Genomic DNA, 23,122 nt, shown 5'->3' with positions numbered 1-23,122 from the left:
GCATGTTCTCACTCATAGGTGGGAACTGAACAATGAGATCACTTGGACTTGGGAAGGGGAACATCACACACCGGGGCCTATCATGGGGAGGGGGGAGGGGGGAGGGATTGCATTGGGAGTTATACCTGATATAAATGACGAATTGATGGGTGCTGACGAGTTGATGGGTGCAGCACACCAACATGGCACAAGTATACATATGTAAGAAACCTGCACGTTACGCACATGTACCCTAGAACTTAAAGTATAATAATAATAAAAAAAGAAAAGAAAAGAAAAGAAAGGATCACAGAAATTAAGGGGCTTACTAAAAATTACAGTCAGTCCCACTGACAGAGCCAGAAGTAGAACTCTGGGAATGTAGGAGACCAACTGAAAGGCAAAGCAAATGAATTTGGGGATTGAAATGTTGAGTCTGAAGTTCTTGAAGAATAATAAAATATCAAACAAACATTTAAAACTGTAAGTTTGAGATTCAAGAGGGTGACCAGGGCACAGAATACATACCTGAGAGACACTGATATACTAAGTGGGTAAGAGCCAAAGAATAGAACATGAACATAGAGTGAGAATAGGACCAGTCATGAAACTTTCTTACACGTCCAGATTTTAAAGAAAATATAGGGGGAAAAGACAGCAGGTTAAATATTTTGCTTGAAATAAACAAAACGGAAAGTAACTTATTTTTTTAAAAACACAGTTCTGTCTTCCTTTAAACATGATATGTAGTTGCTTATATTCAATCAGTCCATGACTTTGATTACCAAAACAATGTGCTGAGTCAGACACAGAAAGGAACTTCACCTTCTAGGGATAATGTAGTAAGTCACAGGAGGCCAGTCAATGTTCTCTCTGCTAAAATCTAGAAAAAGCTGGATAAACCGCAACACCATATTTTTTAGAGGCATAAGAGATCTGAGAAAGCAAGAAGTAGACAAATGAAAGTTCCTAAGACAGGAGAACTTTCTCAAGATGAGCTAAGGGGAAATCAGCAAAACGTTTAGTGGTCACTGGCACAGGGGGAGGGGTGTTATAATTGGAAAATTAAGAGAATAAATACAGCTGTTTCCCCACTGGACACATACTGAATTCAAGAGGTTTGTAGGAAGCTAAAAAGAGAGGCTAGAAGCTTCCAAAATACAGAAATAAACAAAATGAATGAGGGCTCAGGAGAAGCATAAAATGCAAACTGTCAGGACCCGAAAGAAAAAAATTGACCAACTTCAAATCATAGTTGGAGATTTTAGCAACCCTCTATCAGAATCATAAATAACAGTAATGATACTGAAGAGCTAGATAAATCTATCCATTGCCTGAATTTAATTGATATTTATAGAACACCAAATCCAACAATTGCAAAATAAACATTCTTGTCAAGTTCACACAAAACATTCACCAAGAATAGACCACATGCAGGGACAAAAATCAAGTTTCAAAAGATTATAATCTTATAGATTTTATTTTCTGGCCGCAATGGAAGAAAATTAGAAGTCAACAACAGTAAAATCTAGAAGAAGATGCAGTTGTTTCACATCTTCACCAAAATTTGGGTTTTGCCAGTGTTCTTAATATTCATCATACAAGTGGGTATAAAATAGTATGTTACTGTTGTTTTAATTTGTGTTTTCCTGATGGCTAATGATGTTGAGCACACTCTCATGTGCCTACTGGATGTGTGTATGTCATCTTTTGGGACTTTTTTTACTCAAATATTTTGACTATTTTAAAAAATTGTGTACACCTCCTTTTTTAGAATAGTTTTAGGTTCACAGTAAAATTCAAAGGAATGCATAGAGTTCCCATATTTCTCCTACCCCCACACAAGGAAAACCTCCCTCACCATCAACATTGTGAATCAGAGTACTACACTTATTACAATGATGAACTAACACTGACACATCATTATCACACAAATTTCACAGTTTACATTAGAAATCATTCTTAGTGTTGTATATCCTAAGGCCTTTGACAAATATACAATAATATGGATCTATCAGGATAGTATCATACAAAGTATTCTCACTGTCCTAAAAATCCTCTGTGCCTCACCTATTCATCTCTTCTTCCTAAACCCCTTGCAACCCCTCATATTTTCACTGCCTTTTTAGTTTTGCCTTTTCCAGGATGTCATACACTTGGAATAATACAGTGTGTAATCATTTCAGATCAATTTCTTTCATTTAGTAATATGCATTTAACTGTCCTCCATGTCTTCTGTGACCTGATAGTTCATTTATTTTTAACTCTAAATAATATTCCTTTGTCCGGATGTACCACAATTTATTTAGGCCTTCATCTTTTAAAGAACATATTGGTTAGCTCAAAGTCTAACAATTATGAATAAAACTGCAGTAAACATCCGTGTGCAGGTTTTTGTGTGGACATGAGTTTTCAACTACTTTGGGTAAATGCCAAAAATGCAATTGCTGGACTGGATAGTAAGAGTATGTTTAATTGTGTAAGAAGGTGCCAAACTGCCTTCCAAAGTGGCTTTACTATTTTTGCATTCCCAGCAAAAAATGAATGACAGTCCCTTTTGCTCCACATTCTCATCAACATTTGGTGGTGTCAGTGTTCTGGATTTTGGCCATTCTAATTGTGTAGCGGTATCTGTTGTTTTAATTTGCAATTCCCTAATGACATATTTTCACATGGTTATTTGCCATCTGTATATCTTTCTTGATGAGGTGTATGTTCAGATCTCTTGCCCATTTTAAAATCAGGTTATTTTCTTATTGTTGAATTTTAGTGGTTCTTTTTATATTTTTATGTCATTTATTTATGATATGTTTCTTTCGTAAAATTTTTTAACCAGTCTGTAGCTTATCTTTTCATTCCCTTGACAGTGCCTTTTGCAGAGCAGAAATATTTAATTGTAATAAAGTCTAACGTATCAATTCTTTAGTTCATGGATCATGCCTTTGGAGTTGTATCTAAAATGTTATCACCAAATCCAATAACATCTATATTTTCTCTGTTATCTTCTCAGAATATAGTAAGCATGTGTTTTCTATTTAGTTCTATACTTCATTTTGAGTTAATGTTTGTGAAAGGTGTTAGGTCTGTGTCTAGTGTGTCTATATTTCTTTTTAGCATGTGTATGTCCAGTGGTTCCGGTATCATTTATCCATTGAAATGCCTGTGCTCCTTTGTCAAAGGCCAGTTGATTATGTAGGCCTATTTCTGGGCTCTGTATTCTGGCTCATTGATCTTGTCTATCCTTTCAATAACACCACATTGCCTTAACTAGGGCAGCTTTATAGTAAGTCTTAAATTTGGGTATTGTCAATTCTCAGATTTTGTTCTCCTTCAATATTATGTCAGTTATTCTGAGTCTTCTGCTTTTCTGTATAAGGTCTGGAATCAGTTTGTCTATAAGCAAGATATAACTTCCTGAGATTTTGATTGTAATTACATTGAATCTTCAGAACAAGTGGGAAAGAACCAACATCTTGAGAATTGTGAGTATTCCTTTCCAGAAACATAAAAGATGTTTCCATTTATTTTGTTTTTCTTCAATTTCTTTCACCAGAATCTTATAGATTTCCTCATATAGATCTTGTACCTATGTTATGAGATTTATTAAGTATTTCCTTTTTTGGTACTAATTTAAATAATATTATCTTTTAAATTTCAAATTCTAATTGTGCATTGCTGATACATATGAAAACAATTAACTTTTGTATATTAATCTTGTATCTGGCAACCTTGTTTATTAGTAAGGAACTAATAATTGCTGATTAGTTCTATGAACATTTTGGTCAATTTTAGGATTTTCTACATGGACAATCATGTCACAGATTACACGATTGGGAAAGAAAAGAAAAGAAAGATATACAAATGTAGTTTCATTTATTTCTTCCCAAACTGTATATCTTTATTTTCTTTTCTTTCCCATCACATTAGCTAGTGCTGCCAGTATGATGCCAAAAAGCAGTGGTCAGAATGAATATCCTTGCCTTGTTCCCAATCTTACCAGGTCTTAAATTTGAGTTTATATCATTTTATTATTTAAAATAATTATATATCCATAATCTTTTAAAACTATAATGAATATATGGAGTAATTTTATTTTGTAAAACACTGCCAAACTGTCTTCCAAAGAGGCCATAAACTTTCTTTTAAGTGATTCCTTCATTGCATTTGAAAAGTTTTCATGTTTAACTTCATTGTTCAGTAAAAAATATTTTTTTAATTTCCCGTTATTTATTTTCTGACCTATGGTTATTTTGAAAAGTGTTAATTTCTCAATGTTTAGACCAGTATGGCTAAATATGAGGGATAAACTGAGTTCTAAAATATAAAGTCACGGAGGCAGTAGAGGGGATCAGGATCACATAGAGCATTGTCGGAATTTTGACTTTTACTCTAAGTGCAGTTTGAAATCACTAGCGTGTTTTGAGCAGAAGAGAAATATGATTTGACCAAATTAAAAGATCACTCAAGCTCCTGTGTGAAGAACAGTCTTTATGGATACCAGTTACAAGAGTAATCTTCAATCTTGACTGCATTCTGAAATTATCTGCAATGGGATGCTTCAAAAATACTGATGCTAACTGCTACCTCTCCAACACATACACATACACATACACATATATATATATATATATATATACACACACACACACAGACACGTGATTCATGCATGCCTGTAATTCTCATTTAATTGATCTGAAGTTTGGGTTAGATATTGGGATTTTTTTAACCACCCTCACCACACCTCCAGCCCAAGATGTCAGCTGTTACAATAGTCAGCAATTATGGTGGCTTGGACTGAAGTGGTAGTCTTAGAGGATGTCAGTCTCTTAATATTTAGGATATATTTTTAAAGGAGATTCAACAATAGTTTCTGATTGACTGACTGTAGAACGCGAGAGATAATTTTAAGAAGACTAGAAGAGTCAAGGACTACCTAAAATTTGGGGTAAGCTAACTTCTGTAGAACTACATGATAAATCAGTGGTCGTGAGGAGATGTAGGGTGGCTGAGGTAAGATGTAGTATACACAATAGCACATAATTAAGTGTCTGAGGTAATTGTGAGAGTAGGTGACTGGATTAAGGTGGAAAACCAAAAATACTGGAGGAGAAAAATTCAAGGAATAGAGGTCAGGTGCTGAACGCCTCATCTGTGTAGAATATTGAACTAACAAAGAATCAGGATGAAAGTTGGACAAAGTGAGCCCAGAGATAAATTTTAAAGAATAAGGAATGTGACCAAAGGATCCACAGGAGGCTACAGGAAAGACGGGTAACAGGCAATACGATGTAATGGAAATCACATTTGATAGATTTCCAGAAGAGAAAGGTAAAATAAAGAAGCATCAACGGGAAATAAAAAGGGCACTTACCCACCTCACTTAGTACAACAGATATGAAGAGAAAACAGCATCATGTATTAAATAATTATATAAGACATCATCCTATTATCCCTTTAATTACAGATTAAAGGGAATGAACATTTAAATTTGATATTGTCAAATAACCCTGTAATGAAACAGTCTACCAATGTACATTCTTACCAATAGTGTTCCCTATCCATCCAGTTACACCAGAGACCTGACAGTTAATTCTCTTCTCCCATCCTTCACATTTTACATCCTAAACATCTATCCAATCCCTGCACACTACTTGAGCTCTAATATGCATATTAGAGCTCTCATATCTCTCTCTTACCAAAACAAACATGAGAGCCTCCCATGCAGACACACTGTATTCATTGTAGATCCTTCTGAACCTTTTTATTTCAGTCAGTGATATTTTTAAAAATTCTACAATTATGGTTACGTATCTCAAAAGCTTAATTATTTTAAATACTTACTAGTATACGAAATTCTCCTAGTATAAAGACAAAATTTCTCAGTGGGGTTTCCCAAGGTTGGCCCCTATCTACAGCTTCAACCTCATCTCTCACAACGTACTTCCATGCCCTCCATGTTTTAGTCATATTGGTCTTCAGTCACCTTCATCTACCACAGGCCCACAAAAACTTTGCGTCAGAAATCTCTCATTTAGGTATTGGCCTATTTTCTTAACCTATATCCACTTACTCTTCTTTCAGATTTCAGCTTGATTTACTCTTTGTTAAAGACTTCCCTGTCAAATCTTCCTATAATTTACACTCTTAGCAACATTTCTTCGTCTTTGTAAAATTATCTTAATAATAATTTTATATACATTTGTGTGGTTATTTGATCAATGCCCACCTGCCTGCCCATTAACAAATTTTCATGAGGATAAAGCTCATGAAAATTTGCTCATAACTGTATCCCCAGTTTCTACTTGTACTTTGCATACGTAAGAACTCAATAAATATTTGGAAGACTAAACCAGATGTAAGAGTACCTCCACAAATTTTCAATGTCACTGTGCCTTCAATGGCCTTACACTATAATTCTTAAACTAGAGTCACCCATCAGATATAAACGCTAGTAGTATTCACAAATACAAACATTTCTCAAAACAATAAATATTTCAATGTAATAACCCGTCTTTCTTAAAGAAATTCTCTAAATGTCATAGATTAGATCTCAGTCCCTTGCATATAAAAATTACTTCGTTTCTAAACTTCAATTAATTTTACAATCAACCAGTATTCTTAATTCCATCTTAATACACATACTAAAATTTAAAATTATATTAAAATACATTATCATGTTGCAAACATATAACTTTTCCTCTATTATAATCTCCAAGTTGTAGGTTGAAATTCAAAGTGTATGTGATGGTGCACTGTAACTGTTAGCTACAGATAGTTCTTATAAAGGCTAACACCCTTTAATTACCAATCACAGATAAAGAGTCTGAGGTCATTAAATAAATTAATTTAAAACTATAAATAAAAATGTAACACATACACATTTGAAGGTATCATTAACATTAGAAAATCACTATAAGTGAACATTTTAGAAAACAATACAACAGTCATCCCTTTCCGGTGGTAACTTCTTTCTTTCCTTATCAGTTATTAAATAGCTGTGGCTATTTTCAGATTTTCCTTTACCCACTGCTTCTTCCCCACTGGTTTTGCTTTAATCTTCTCTCACAATTTTAGAATTAATAAATGCATGCTGATGACTTAAAACATTTTATGCACATCACTGGCTTCCATCTAAATACTTTCAAAAAACCACCTCTTTTGACAGTAAATCTATCCCTAGGCACTAAGCTTTGAAAGCAGGAATTGAGGGCTGTTCACTCTTATACTCTAGCACCCAACCTTGTGCCTGGTATTTGACAGGCCTCATAACCAAACTGAATTTAATGATCAAGAACAGAAAAAGATTTGCCTCATATTGTTTTTAGTAAACACATATGGTAACTACAATCACTTTCTGTATAATTAGAGATAAACCTGAAATGTGATAAGCCATTCAAAAATAGTCAATTTGAATCATGGTACAAGGAATGTATGTGTATAATATTTATATATGTCTCCAAACACTAAGGATTTTTTTCCAAAGTGCATTTTTAAGACTGAGTACCGTAACAGTAACACAATAATCTAGATTTAGTCAAGTCAAATTAATCTACTATGTTATATATTTATGAAGATATAAAATATAAAACTTAGCTTATGGAGAGGTATTCATGGTCCTAAACTATTTGGCAATTTAAAAAATACTCTATTTCTATGCATCATCATATTTAAAAGTATTTGTTTTATAAACAAGCAGAAAATCATAATCACAGGCATACAATGATTTAGATATGTCTAGAAATTATTAGTTTGCTCATGTAATTGTAGGTTTCAAAGAGTATATGTTAGTATTGATATAGTCAAGAAACCCTTCTTCAATAACTATGTCATCTATAGAAATATGTGTGACAAAAATATCATGCTCTTTAAAAACAGACAGGTACTTTGGTGGAAGTACTGAAAGGAAAATCAATTCTCAAAAAATTTCAGATGAACAGAATATAATCCTGGGTAAATATGAAATGCAGGACAAGTCTTATATTAATGCCAAAGAACAACAGACTGTCATTTTGGTGGAATGCCCCATACAGGGAACAACTTTCAGACTGCAATTAATGGTAGTGGCTGGATCAAACTGGCTACCCAATGTATATAAATTATTTAATATAGTTTCCTCATATGCAATCATTTACCTTTAATTATGTGTCAAAACTAGTAATTATTTTCATTCACAGGAAGAAAATTCTTATCATTTTCTCACTATTAAAAAGAAAAAAAATCTGATTCCCCAAACAGCTTTTTCATCCAAGCTGTTTAAATTTCAACCCAATTCTTACCTCTGGGTGAGAAATGTCTCAAGCAATATTCCCTCCCAGAATATGAAATTATAAACACCATCTAAGGGGATGAAAGAAGCAATGAAATATGAAGAAAAAATATGACAATGACAAATATAATGTCAGTAAGTAATTTAACCTTATTGTAAATCATTTTTCTTTCCCCATCTAAAAGAAAAAAAGAGAATTACTCTAAACTCTCCTGAAAGATAGAGAAAGATGCTAGCAAGATAATTGGTTTGTAAACATAGCACAGATATCGACTAAAAGTATTACCTCTGTGGTCCAATGACAAACACCCGTTTCTACTAAAAGTTGATGCTATGGAAGATCTCTAAATAAAATCACTACTATTACTTCTTCTATTCCCAAGCCAAAGTAATGGTCCTTAAAATGGGACAGAGCTATAGGCCTGAAGTTAGAAAATGTACTAAATTAAACTAAATTTCCTAGACCCCTTAGGAAATATTAGGAAGACTGATCTTTAAATATCTGCATATAAGTCCATGATATCTACCATTTTATTCCTTTATTCCTTTAATGAAGCTTTTCTCTAATATGTGTATAAAGTGTATTGACAAAGTACTTATATCCCATGGCCTAGATAGGAAACATACACACACACACACACACACACACACACACACACACACACACATACCCCTAAAAATTTCTGAGAGGTAATGAGTTCTGCAAGAGGAATGAGTCTGGGTTCAAATTCTGGCTCCTTCAATTTTGTGCCATATGCCCAAATTACTTTACCTCTTTCATTCAATTTTTATTCACCTAACATTTACTGATCCCTTTTAGAAAAGATGACACTGAGCTGAGAGCTGTAACACAAGAAACAGCAAGGCATGGAAGAGCCCATGTAAGAAGGAGCCCAGGTAAACATCAGGTCCAAGCCTGGAAAGTTTTAGGGATGGAAAGACGGCTGGTCAGAAACTTTGCGAGCAAGGATGAAAGAGGTTAGACATATGGTTAATGAGTCAGAGGAAGATCACAAAGGTATTTGCAAGAGAGTTAGGAGTAAGGAATTTGTCATTTATTCTAAGTAAAATAGCAAGCCTTTGGAGAGAAAGGTCACAACTTGGTTCATCTTGGTGATCTGTGGAAAATGGATTTTTAAAGAAAGTAAAAAAAGGAAATCAGTAGTTAAGATGAGAGGTAAGGAGGGTATCAGGGCAGAAACAAAATTGGACAGATTCTGAGGACATAGCTGTAATAGGAATTTTTATACAACTTTCTTTTTGATGAGATGCAAGTGTGAGAGAGAAAAATTTTCCACGAATTCCAGATTTGAAGTTCAAATAACTAAAGATGATGCTACTGTCATTTACTCAGATAGAAAGACTAGTGGACGAATTAGTTCAGTGGAGGATTGTGGTGAGAAATCCAGGAATCTCAAGCCTGGCCAACATGGTGAAATCCCATATCCATTAAAAATACAAAAACTAGCCAGGTATGGTGGTGCATGCCTGTAGTCCCAGCTACTCGGTAGACTGAGGCATGAAAATCGCTTGAACCTGGGATAGGGAGGATGCAGTGAGCTGAGATCGTGCCACTGCACTCCAGCCTATGAGACAGAGTGAGACCCTGTCTCAAAAAAAAAAAAAAAAAAAGACGAAAGAAAGACGGAAGGAAGGAAGGAAGAAGGAGGGAGGGAGGGAAGGAGGGAGGGAAGGAGGAAGGAAGGAAGGAAGAGGGAGGGAGGGAAGGAGGAAGGAAGGAAGGAAGGAAGGAAGGAAGGAAGGAAGGAAGGCAGGCAGGCAGGCAGGCAGGCAGGCAGGCAAGAAGGAAGGAAGGAAAATGCAGATCCAGATATCACCTTTGGATATGTTAAATTTGAGTTATTATTTACATATTGAAGTGGCTAAGTCAAGTGTTTGACTGAAGTATAAAGCTGAAGTTTAGGGGAGGCACAAAACCAGAAACGAAAATATGACAGTTATCATCAAATAGATGTTAATTAAGGAAAGAGATGATAACTACCTAGGAACAGAGGGGAAAATAGTAGAAACAAGGCATTCCAATACTACGTCCTATAATATGTCAATATTTAGACATTGAAAAGAAGAAGACATAGCTGCCTAGGAGAGTTAAAAGTAGTGGCCAATGAAGCAGGGGAGGAATAAAATGATGTTGAGTAACTTAAGCCTAGGAGGAAAAATGTTTCAAGAAAGGATAGTCAATTGAAGCAAACGCTGCAGACGAGTCAAGTACAAATTACAGATTTGGCAACACAGAGCAGTCTCACTGAACTGACAGCAAGAGATGTCCAGGTGAAGTGGATTAAGGGGAGATCAGAAAATGAAAAACCTTTATTGACAACTCTTTCATTAGGCGTTGAGGGTGAGGAGCAAAATGGAGTGGCACCTGGAGAGGAAAAAGTAGACAGGTTTCGTTTATTTGTTTGTCTTTAAGATGCACTATATGCAAGTATGCAGATGGAAATAATCACATAAAAGCAAAAATTAGTGTTTCAGGAGAGAGAGGGTTATTACACAAGGGAAATTTTTGAAAAGACTAGAGGAAATGGGATCCAGATCACAAGTGAAGGTGTTGGCCTTTGACAGGAGCAAGGCCTTTCCAGCCATCATTAGAAGCCATTGAAATTAGGGTTTATTCCCAATTCACTGCATATCTGAACACATCAGAATAGCTGTCACCAAATAACATCTTGCACATCAAGAAAACACCAAGAACACTTACATTTTTAATTTTTAATTTAATTTTTTAAGAGATGGATTCTCACTGCATTGCCTAGGCTAGAGTGCAATGGCTATTCACAGGTGTGGACACTGCACACTGTAGCCTCATACTCCTTGCGCCTCAAGTGGTACTCACACCTTAGCCTCCTGAGTAGCTGGGACTACAGGTGCCAAACACATTTTTTAAATGGAGTTTAGAATATCCTATATGGCATCTCCTTTCACCTAAAAAAACAGAGAGAAAAGAAAAGAAAATACAAAACAAAAAACCCTCTCTGTAGACTACAAGAAAATATTTATTCAAAATTCACCAATTTATTAAATATGCATTGACTAAATTTTTAATAAAAGTAATTCTTTAGACAATTCCATGGGTACAAACCTTACAAAGGCATTAAAATAATAGACCGCAATCAATATTTCTTCAATCAATATCAGATATCATAGATGTGCCTGAGTAGGTACCATGATTCATCTACTTAAAAGAATCATAAATAAACTAAAACATCACAATGTTGTCTTTTTATAGGTACCGCACTATAGAAAGCTAATTGTCCAACTAAGAGCAACATTATACTATTTCATAATGTAAATGGTTCACTGGTGGTTATTCCACATTGTAACTATAAAACATAAACATGAATAATCAAAGTCAATTAATTCAGTGGCACTGGACCTATGTCTCCTGTTTGTTGCATATTGGTGATTTCACAAGCTAGACTGTCTGTTTAATTCTTAATCGCACTTAATTACTTGAATGAGTAATCTAGGAAATGTAACTTACTCAATTTCAAAGAACAGCCTAGAAATTAGAAGATAGGGCCCCTCAGTAAAGTTATAGTCATGTTCATTGATGAAACTGGAAGAACTTCATAGTATTTGTATTAATCTATCAGAAACAAAAATAAATTCTTAAAATATTTCTCCAAAAATTGTTTGAAATTTATTCTAATGGACTTAAGTCATGTTTGCTCTCAACGAAGGGTCTGCAAACTACAACATGAGGGTTAAATCCAGATGGCTGCCTGTCTTTGTAAATAAAATTTTATTGGAACACAGCCACATCAACACAGCCACACCCATGCATTCATATGTGGTCTACAGATGCCTTTGTATGACATCAGCACAATTGAGTAGTTGTGACAAAAATTATGTAGCCCAGAAAGCTAAAAATGTATGCTATCTGGCCTTTTACAACAAAATGTTTCCTTATTTCTACTTGATTTTCAAAAGAGGCAACACATTTTTTAAAAAGAACTTGTCAGAATGGGAGACTTTTTCCCCAAAATAAAATAAACACAAATACCTTCAATGGAAGGTATTTAGTACACATCACAGTAACCTGTAGAAATGCTAGATAAGAAATGGTATTAATTTTCTTCTAAATGTAACAAGCTGATATATGAGAAATCAGAAATATTGTAACTAAATGTCAATGTATATCTTCCAGAAGAGACGGCTTAAAAAAAAAAAAAAAAAAACCCAACCTACGGACAGCTATTTTATTATAGTACATTGTGACATATATCCCAAATAATTAGAATGAGCAATAACAAAAAAAAAGCCAATGTGCTTATAAACAATAATCTATTATCTGTAAATCTATTAGTCTTCTTCAGTTGTAGAAAACAACAAATATAATTACAAAATACGTATTCAAAACATGTAAACCACTAATTTTCCACTTGTAAAAGCCTGATTCAAAAAGCAATTTACTTTATGGTTTACTTAAGCTTTGCAACTACATTAAAATATGATAGTATATACACAACAGCTTGTTAACAAGATTATCATAACATTAAAATCATAATGTAGCACTTCAATTATGGATACTTAAAATTAAAGCTAATCCTCACAGTACCAATTTTTATCTCCTAAATAATTTTAGCTATTAGCTGCTCATTCAAAGTCTGTATCTAAAATGATAAGCATTCTAGAGTAACGACTTAGCTCTGCACTTTTCTTTGGTAGCAAAACAAAAGCTGCATCCCTTCTTTCCTAGTCTTTAATACACAATCTTTTGATACTAAGGGGAAGATGCAATATTTTCCTGACCTTGCTTGGTTTGGCGCTTCTTATTCACGTTGCTGTTGTCAATGCTCTTGTTTCAAATAGATACATTCTGTATATCAATGGTACATATTTTCTTTTTTGGTTTTATCATCCCAAATATATCAAACTGTTACTTGCAATATTAATTTGATTTTTTTCTGCAAATACTGTATTTGAACAAATGTCACCTAGTACATACGAGGCACCAGGTGGAACAAACCAATGCTCAGAGTAATGAGTATTATAATGCATTTCATAAATAAATAATTAATAACTTAATTAATCGTGTTAACCTATTAACTGATTTCATTTGCTCTACTGTTTCACCAGATTTGTACTTGATAATTATGTAATCAATATTTCTCACATTCGAATTCTAATTCAAGTCTAAAGTGAAGAAAAAGATTCTAAATCGACAGAATTCTTTTATTTATATATGCCAGTTAATAACAAATACATAAATAATCCAGAAGCATTGTTGCCGACCATATGGTTGATTTTACTAAACACTGGCAACAGCTAATATAATAGTTTTCTTCTATTTCCCCTACTAAATTATATTGGGACCATCTAAAACTGAGTGTGAAATCTTGCTTTCACTCACTCCTGAAGTGAGTGAATGGCAGTAATAGTCCTAATTTACATGGCAAACAGATAATACCAAATGTATGTATCTATAATACCAAATGTATGTATCCATGTGTGTCCATGTGTATATATGTGTATCAAGACATATACATACATTCATATTACAAAATGCTCAAGAAACTAATTATATAAATTACCAAATGTGTGTATCCATGTGTGTGAATGTGTATACACGTATATAAAGACATATACATACATTCATATTACTCAATGTACATGAAATTAATTACATAAATTAAAAAATTACATAAAATTCATTACATATATTTTCTGACCTGTATTTCAATGATATTTATTAGGACACGTGCATGATTATCTAAAGTAATGTTGCACTTTTGTCTTTTGATTTCAAAATATCTGAAAGTACTCATCCTGACTGACTTATTCATGTGTTAGGTGGCATAAACCAAATCAAGGAACCTGCTCTAGGCATGGTGAAATATGAGTTTTTCTATAATAGAAATGATAAAGATAACGTCTTCTCTGTGCATAGAAGACAAGAGTATACTCTTCTCCTCTGCTGATTTGGGGAGTGAGGCTTTCAGGAGGTTCCTGCTGATCTATTTAGTGATTAAAAACTTGAAAAAACATAATTAAGATAGAATTTTACAAATGATTACAATAGAAAAGAGCTGAAACATTGCTTCTGAATCCAATCTCACTGCTCAAAACTTTTCACATAGTTAAAATATACCCTTCTACATGGGCATTTCTGATTATAAAGGAATTTGTTTTTGAACACTTTGAAAATAAAAAAAGTTACAAATGTTAAATCATCTATTATTACTTGCATCATTACATAACATTTTCAGAATGTTTAAAAAATTATTTACTTTCCATACTATTAAACAACCTGCTAATTTCACTCGAAGTATTTTGTTAATACTTTCTCATTTTACTTATTTGATATTCTTCTTCAATGCCACTTCGATTTTTCCCTAAGAGCTTTATACTTCCTTTGTAAACTACTTAATCAATTCGCTAATCTCAAACACTTAGGGTGCCTTCTCCTTCCCCTCTTCCATTTTTAACTATTTTAAAAGAATTTCATAGAACTTCCTTGTATCTTTGTAATCCTAATGAATACACCTGAAGGGCAAGGGAACTCCAAACTCCAAATGCTGTCATGGTGCAAGTTTTCCTTGACAGCAAAGGGGAGATTTTATAGAGAAATATATACATACATGTAGTATCTATATAATACATACCACATATGGAAATATGCATATACATACACACACACAAATCTCTAAGAATAAGATAAAGTAGAATAATTATCATATTCTTATCTTTAAATCTTATTCAGACGAACAAAATTACTCGGTTCATGGTTTACTAATCACGGCTTACTTAGAGTCATGGTTTACGTAGAAGTATCAGTTAAAGTATCAGTGTAATTCAACCATTATATTTAGCAACAGATGCAATATTAACATAACCCAAATCATAAACAGTTAAAATAATACCTAGGTTCCAGTAGTAACATAATCCTTAGGTCAGATGGTAGTCAGCACCAGTACTACTGAACACTAACAGAGGAGTGAAATTAAAGACATACATTAGACTATTACACACAGACAGGACATACCTGAAAAGCTGAAAAATTACCTCTTTTAAATGTCTTGGAATCTCTTTTCAGACCTCAGCCTTTCAATAAAAAGTTAGATTGCTATTTATATTGCTTCTACCTCTAAAAGTCCTTGAGTTGAAGGTAAAGAAACAACGACATTAAAGCAATTTTAACCTTTTGACTCAAATAATATTTAGAAATGTTAGACCTCTTAAAAGCTACTTTCCAAGTTTACATGGTTATACTTTCATATTTAACTCTGTATAAATGGCTGTTTATGATGCACCCACAAATAGTATTACACACACCAGTAAAAAAGCCAGCACAGATAAACTGTGCAACTCAACATCACCATCTAGTGACAAAATTCTTAACACGTGATGAAGCCAAATGAAAAAGAATACATTTCAGAGACATTATGTACCGGTAGTTCATCTTTATGGTACTAATGCAAATATACGGATCTCACTAAATAAACTTGGCTCTGCAAATAAAATCATGCCTAACTGGCAATGTTAGCACTCCAAAAACAATTTGTATTCTTGCCATAGAGGTATACTTATATATCTATTAACAATCTATATTTTATGCATATTAATTGACACTGTAAAAAACTCCCAAAAGCATTTTTGCTTTTTTTATTAATGAGTATATTCTATATGTACCTCTTCTTTTTCAGAATCTGATGTCGCCTTTTCTCAAGTTATTCAATTCAAACGCCTTTCAATTGCATGTATCCATTACCCATAGCCCTCTACTGCCTGTGAGACTGAAAAGGGACAAAAAGGCAACACATGGGAGGCCAAGGAGGGCAGATCACCTGAGGTCAGGAGTTCAAGACCAGCCTTACCAACATGGTGAAACCCCGTCTCTAATAAAAATACACAAATCAGCCAGGCATGGTGGCGCATGCCTGTAATCCCAGCTACTTGGGAGGCTGAGGCAGGAGAATCGCTTCAACCTGGGAGGCAGAGTTTGCAGTGAGCCAAGACTGCAACAATGCACTCCAGCCTGGACAACAAGACTGAAACTCCATCTCAAAACAAACAAAAAAGAAAAACTACAACACAATGTTAAAAGTGGCCCCATCTTTCCTCTTGTTGTTCAGGATTTACCACAGGGGCTAAAACAGGTACGAAAAATGATAGTATAGAAATCAAGTCACCTTGGCATGATTACAGAGTTGAATCAGCCAAGATAAACAAAAAATATGATGAAAAGAAGTTGAGAATTTTAACTCTAAATTCATTATCATAATATAAACCAGAGATTTGATCTAGAGATGACGCACTTTTTTTCCTGACCTTAAAATGTCTTTTCTTTGATTATCATTTTCAGAAATCCTGTATAAGATTTCCACACCCACGGCACTACAATGGACTATGTAGAAGTTGGAGAAGATATACTGCTTCTAGTGTTCTATATGCTAAGACTGCAGTGAACTTCTCCATTGAATTCCATTATTTATGTATTACACATGTAATTCTTGTAAGCACATACATCATTAAAAGGAAATAATGTATACAAACATTATATTTCATACCTTATTTTATTATTTTCATAAATTACAAAGCATTCTCTCTTATATATCCTAGTTCCTCATATAAATCCTAAGAGATTTTAAATCCTATTTTACAAAAAAGTAAGAGTAAAATAATTAATTTACCTAAAATTACAGTTGGAGTCTCAAATTTGATTCTTACTATTGATTCTAGTATTAATTTCATAGTTTTAGTTTTCTCCATTTTCCTTCTCTATTTTGTAATTATTCATAATATATTCCCATTACAGAAAATATAGAATGGAAAAGCATAAGCCTCAAAAAATTATCTGTACGCCAACCAGCCAGATGTAACAGCCACATTTCATTCCTATTTTTTTCTCTGAATTTTTTATATTCAGTTGAGATAATATTCCACAAGCAATTTTGTTTCTCTCTCCATATATATACACACACAGATTTATTTTAAATATATGTAAATCTGTGTATATAATTACATATACTCTGTCTACCTATACCACAAGTTTATAACTAAGTTTATCAAATTTAATACAATATCTTTCAATATTATAAAGATGAATATATAAATAACAAAATATACATTTATATGTAATATATAAATTTGTATATATTTATGTTATATATGTATATAATTTCATTGTCTATTGCCTCAATGGTAGACAACTAGTTTCTATTAAATTTGTTCATGGTTATATTTGATAATATGAGTATCACATTCATATTATCCATAATTTCTATGGCTTCTGTATACTATATTCCTAGAAGGTAAATTAATACAAAAAGGTATGTTTGTTTTAAGGCTCTTAGTACTTAGTGACACAATCCTTTCCTTAAACGCAGCAGTACTTTTCAGTCCTCTGAGAATGTGAGAATGGCTGTCTCACCATTCCATCTCTAGCCATCTGTGAGAATGGCTGTCTCACTATTCCATCTCTAGCACTCAAAAACTTCCTTCCCACCAAACTGCATTAGCAGCAATAAGCAGGAGATCGGTGTATTTTTTATGAAATTTACACTTTTTGTTTGCCATTAGAGTTGAATATTTTCAAGGGTTTCTTAATCATACTTTGCCAATTATCTATTGAGCTCCCAATTTTTAAAATCTGTCACACATATGGCAATACAGTACACTGACGTCTTTTAATTTTGTGATTTTTCCCCATTTGCATAAGCTTTATAAGTTTGTTTTTAATTGGCACATAATAGTTGCACATATTTATTGGATACAGTGTGATGTTTCAATACATATTAGATTGCATAATGATCAAATCAAGGTAATTAGCATATCTATCACCTCAAACACTTATCTTTTTTTTTTTTTTTTTTTTTTTTTTTTTTTTGAGACGGAGTCTCGCTCTGTCACCCAGGCTGGAGTGTAGTGGCGCAATCTTGGCTCACTGCAAGCTCCACCTCCCCAATACGTGCCATTCTCCTGCCTCAGCCTCCCCGAATAGCTAGGACTATAGACGCCCGCCACCATACCCGGCTAATTTTTTGTATATTTAGTAGAGACGGAGTTTCACCGTGTTAGCCAGGATAGTCTCCATCTCCTGTGACAACACTCCAAATTCTCTCTCGTTATTTTAAAGTATACAATATATTACCGTTGACTACAGTCACCCTACTGTGCTACAGAACACCAACTTCTCATTTCCACTCCACACTACTCTCCCAAGCCTCTGGTAACCATTATTCTACCCTCTACTTCTATGAGACGACCATCTTTAAATTCCACATATGAGTGAGATCATGCAGTGCTTGCCTGTCTGTGATTAGCTTATATTCACTTAACATAACGTCTTCTAGGTTGGTCCATGCTGTTGCAAATGACAGAAGCTGTTTTTTTTTTTTTTTTTTAATGGAATCAAAGCTTAGTGATTTCTTAACCTACTTGTTAGTGTATCATCTGCTCCCCCATCTCAATCTCAAAGAGTCACTTCTATATTCCACTGGACTTTGGCTGTTTCATTTATTTCCTTTAGCTCTTTAAAAATGCATGAAATTTCCTTTGGGCCATGTGAACTGAGACTATAAAGTGTTTTTTTCTCTGTTTTTTTTTTTTTTTTTTTTGGTCCAAAACCCAAAAAAAAAAAAACAAAAAAACCAAAAAACCTTTTATACCATTTACTGGGGATTAAACATGTCCTGAACTACTTGGGGTACTTTATCATATAATAACTTCATCAGACCTTTATAGTATCCATTATCAATTACAGACACTATTTGTTTTAAGTAACACTTAGAGTAACTTAAGAATTTCCACCTTCATTTTGAATATGATCACATTAAAAGATGTCAAATTCTTAGGGAGGTTTTGTTGTTGATTCTGTTGGGCTTTCTATGTATAAATCATGTCTTTAGAAAATAAGAGCTACCTTGTCTCCTCTATTATCAAATCATACATTTTAGTTTTGGCTTTACATCTATTACCAGGTTATGGATCTACCTTTTACTGTTAGTTTTCTAAGAAAGTAAGTGTGTCTATGTGTGATGTGTGTGAACATGGTTTAGCTTCACTCTGGCCTCTCCATTGTGGAGAACTCTGTTAAGTGAGAGGCAGTCAAGAGTCACATTAGCAACACAAAAACATCCCTTTAGGGCACCACAGACCAAACCACAGCCACTAACCACATATAAGTGTTTAAATTTAAATTAATAAAAATTAAGTAAAATTAAATGTTCAGTTCTTCAGTTACACTCATTGCATTTCAGGTACTCAGTGCCCATATGTGGCTGATGGCTCTCCCACTAAATGGAGCAGATGGAGAACATTTCTCTCATCACAGAAAGGTCTTCTGGGCAGCACTGGTCTAGATGTCTCTAAGAGCCACAGAACAATGGCCAGGAATTCCATTCCTCTATCCTTTTCTTTTTAGGCACATTATATTTCAGTGTAGTCTTACTCTGTTAGAAAAGGTTATTCAGAATTTTAAATCCCAAAATATGTTTTTTCTGGCACATATTTTCCTAAGCCCTGTATTTTCTTAGACATCTGGCTGGACTCTCCTTCTTTCTTATCCCAATGCACTATTCTTGGAAATCATATGCCTTCCCTTGGCTACAACAAGCATCAAAATACTAACAAGTCTTAAATGTGCACATCAACTCTCAGTCTTTTCCTTTAGTTTTTGCATTATATTTTCCCTCTGCCTATTGCACATTTACACATGAGTTAACCTTAGCTATCTCGCAGTCACCTGAAAACCCAAATCTTCACTAATCCTCTTTTTTTCTCTCTCCCTACCTCAGTTAATGTATTTATTTAATGTTTTATTTAGTTAGCATATTCCAGAGAAGGTTGTAACCCCTCATCCTTTTTACACATCAGGGCTACAGGCTCAGGGCATCCCTAAGACTGGGATCAGGAGGAAGCATGGGAGGGATCTAAAGTGATTTGTAAACTCAGATACTGACAACAGACCAGATTCAAGACTGCAGAGCAAAGACTGACCAAAAAGACAGACTGGATGAAGTGGCTAAGAATCCTCTCTTTTCTCTTCTAAGCTCATAGAAATAGTAAAACCCTGATAAATAAGGAGGTACCCAAGATGGTGAAAGGCCCCCATCACTGCTGCCACAATAGGAGAATCTTCAGATGTGGGTCCAGTTCTGTTCCAGTTCCTCCTGGCTACACACACCACTGTGGGACAAGAACACCACTGTGGGCACCTGGAGCCACTTAAGGGCTGCTAAAGAGATCAAGCTCATAAGAAAAAGGGATGCTCCCATAGCCAAGCTATGCCAGGTCAATGGACTAATAGAAAAGCTACTATGAAATGTTCTGGACCAGGGAAAAGACTGAAACACTCAGTCTCTGGGTCTTCACCTCAAGCATATTCCAAACACATTTTAAAAAGCACCTGACCCCCCATATACTTAATTGTTGTATGCTATTAATTACTAAATTATTCCACCATGTTTAATGAATCCAGACATTACCAATAATGTGTGTGTGTAAAATATATAACTTATGCAAACAAGTACATTTCATAGCCATAAAATTAAATCCTCATTTAAGTAATCCAGACTACTGCTTTGTCTCATAGTATGGGTGGTTGGGAGGTTATTCCAGTCAGGTAATAATTGTTTTTCTCATCACTTCATCTCTAGTTTTTTTAAAAAAAACAGGACATCCTGGTATGTTCTAAAATGGTATGCATTACAAAATTTGGCAGAATTTAATAATCTCTTCATATGAAGTTAATTCTTAGAATTCAATTTGTTTTTTTCTTGAGAACAAATTTCCTACACTGATTACATATCCTTTCCTTGTTCGTTGTATTTTCCTCTTTCACATCATTTTTCATTCACATTGCCTCTTTTTCAGTTCTTTCTGTCTCTCTGGTCTTCAGTTCTTTTATTCAAAGCATAAGAGGTGGCACCCTCTTTGTCTTCCTGTTTGTCTATGTATTTACTTCAAAATAAATAGATATAAAAATATAGAGTATAACTGCAGTTTTCCAAGTAAATATTGACATGCATGTTCACTGTATTTAAACTTATCATAATAAGCATTTACAAAAATATGTTAAATTTATAGCAGTGGTAACTTTAGGATAAACCACTATGTTTGGTGAAAATCAGAAATTTATTCATAATTTCTGCATTAGCCTTTTCCAAAACAAATATTTTACATCTTATTTTTAATTTACTAAAATTTTCAATAACTTAAACTTTCTGAGAATATCTGATCGCATTTTATATAGATACAAATTCTCTATTGTGTACTCAGTTTTATTTTTCCCTCTTTTTTTATTAGTAAAGACATTAACAATAAAATAGGCTCACTTGCTCCAGCTGGTAATTTCTCATACTAGTAATATATTATTCCTCTTTTTGTGACATCATAATCATCTATACAGAAGTACCATGTATCTTTGTGTAGAAGCTACTGTTTCCATTAAATTTAATTACCTCCCCCTGTGGTTTTAAATAGAAGTGGCTTCAAAATGAGGGCAGCTTCTATTAAATTTAATTACTTTCTCCTGCTGCTTGCATGGTAAAAGGAAGGTTACTAAATGAGAGCAGCTTCTAAACTAAAGTATATGGTAACTGTGTGCTGGCAATAACAAAATTGTATCTAAACTACCTTTCTAGGAAGCCTCTTAGGTTTATCCTTTCTCTCATTTTAATCTTTTAGCCTTAACATCCTTGAAAATGGGCATTAAGACAGAAGAAGGCATATTTTTAAAATCTATTTTAATTTTATAGGCTAAATAAACATAAATATACTGTTTCTTTACAAAGATATTGGAAATTATGCTACTCAAATATTCAAGCTCAGAACTTTTAAGACTACTATCATTTGTTGTTTTCTCACTCTAAGGATGATGAGTTTTACTTCCCACACATTTTAATGTCTAGTAAAAGCCTTTCTGGATTCTGATCAAATAGATTTGAAAAATGCTTCACTAAAAGTTATTTAAAAGGCATCAAATTTGGGACAATGTCATATAAATATTCAGAATTACTGATGTTAAGAAATGAAAAAAGAAACAAGTCAGGGTCACTATAGACCACTGTAGTTGAAAGGAAGTTAATTATATGCTTTGTAATAGTGCAAAATGTAAATCACTAAAATACTATAATATAATATAATCCTATAAAATGTTATAGAAGATGAAAATGTCAGTACCTCTCTTTAAATTAAATATTAATTAGGAGGAAATACTACTGAGTTAAAGCACCATTGTACAATTTTTTTTTATATACAGGCAGAATTTAGATGAACAATATTTTCATTCAATCACACAGTTTAGTATAAATATAAAACAAGACACCCCTTAAGCATTTTAAGTAACAAATTAAACATTTACATTTTTTACTGTGCACTGAGGCTTAACATTTATGCAGCTTCAAAACCAAAGTACAGCCTCAAGGGAAGTCTCTCCACTGACAAATTAATACCTTAGAGAACAGAGCTGAATGGTGGCAATGAACTCATTTGTTCCCCAAATAATGAAGAATGACTTTTTCTTTACCACATCTGTGACTGTTGCTATGGTGACCCAGACTTACCTCATTGCTTCTCGGAGAGCTCCTCGCTCACCAAGAGTCGTGTGCTTGATGTCATCAAAATTATTCTCTAGCTTCTCACAATTCTGTAACATATTTAAAAATTGCATTAATTCTCTAAGATCCTGAGAAAATTATATCTATGCAGTTAATGCAAAATGTAATTGATTATATTGATCATGGATTCATGAAAATATGCATACCACTTTAATTGGGTAGGATTCATTAAATTGACAGTTAAATCCAACAGAAACAAAATAAAAACATTTTATGATACAGCTGTCACAGAAGTCTCTTTATCAGTTTTTCAAAGTGGAGTCTCATTATCAATTTTTCAAAGTGGATAAAC

General features: G+C 33.7%; 1 protein-coding gene across 1 annotated transcript in view; it reads right to left on the bottom strand.

Moving 5' to 3' along the window:
* Positions 1–23,122, bottom strand: part of DPYD (dihydropyrimidine dehydrogenase) — an 875,642-nt gene that overhangs the window by 749,479 nt on the left and 103,041 nt on the right. Inside the window, 1 exon segment of the mRNA XM_017850609.1 lies at positions 22,777–22,859. Within this exon segment, the coding sequence (XP_017706098.1) occupies positions 22,777–22,859 (83 nt within the window).

The sequence above is a fragment of the Rhinopithecus bieti genome, unplaced genomic scaffold, assembly GCF_001698545.2.
Source record: "Rhinopithecus bieti isolate Rb0 unplaced genomic scaffold, ASM169854v2 scaffold_1887, whole genome shotgun sequence".
In the NCBI taxonomy this organism is placed as follows: domain Eukaryota; kingdom Metazoa; phylum Chordata; class Mammalia; order Primates; family Cercopithecidae; genus Rhinopithecus; species Rhinopithecus bieti.
Note: the sequence above shows the minus strand (reverse complement) of the source record. Positions and strands in the feature narration are given on the sequence as shown.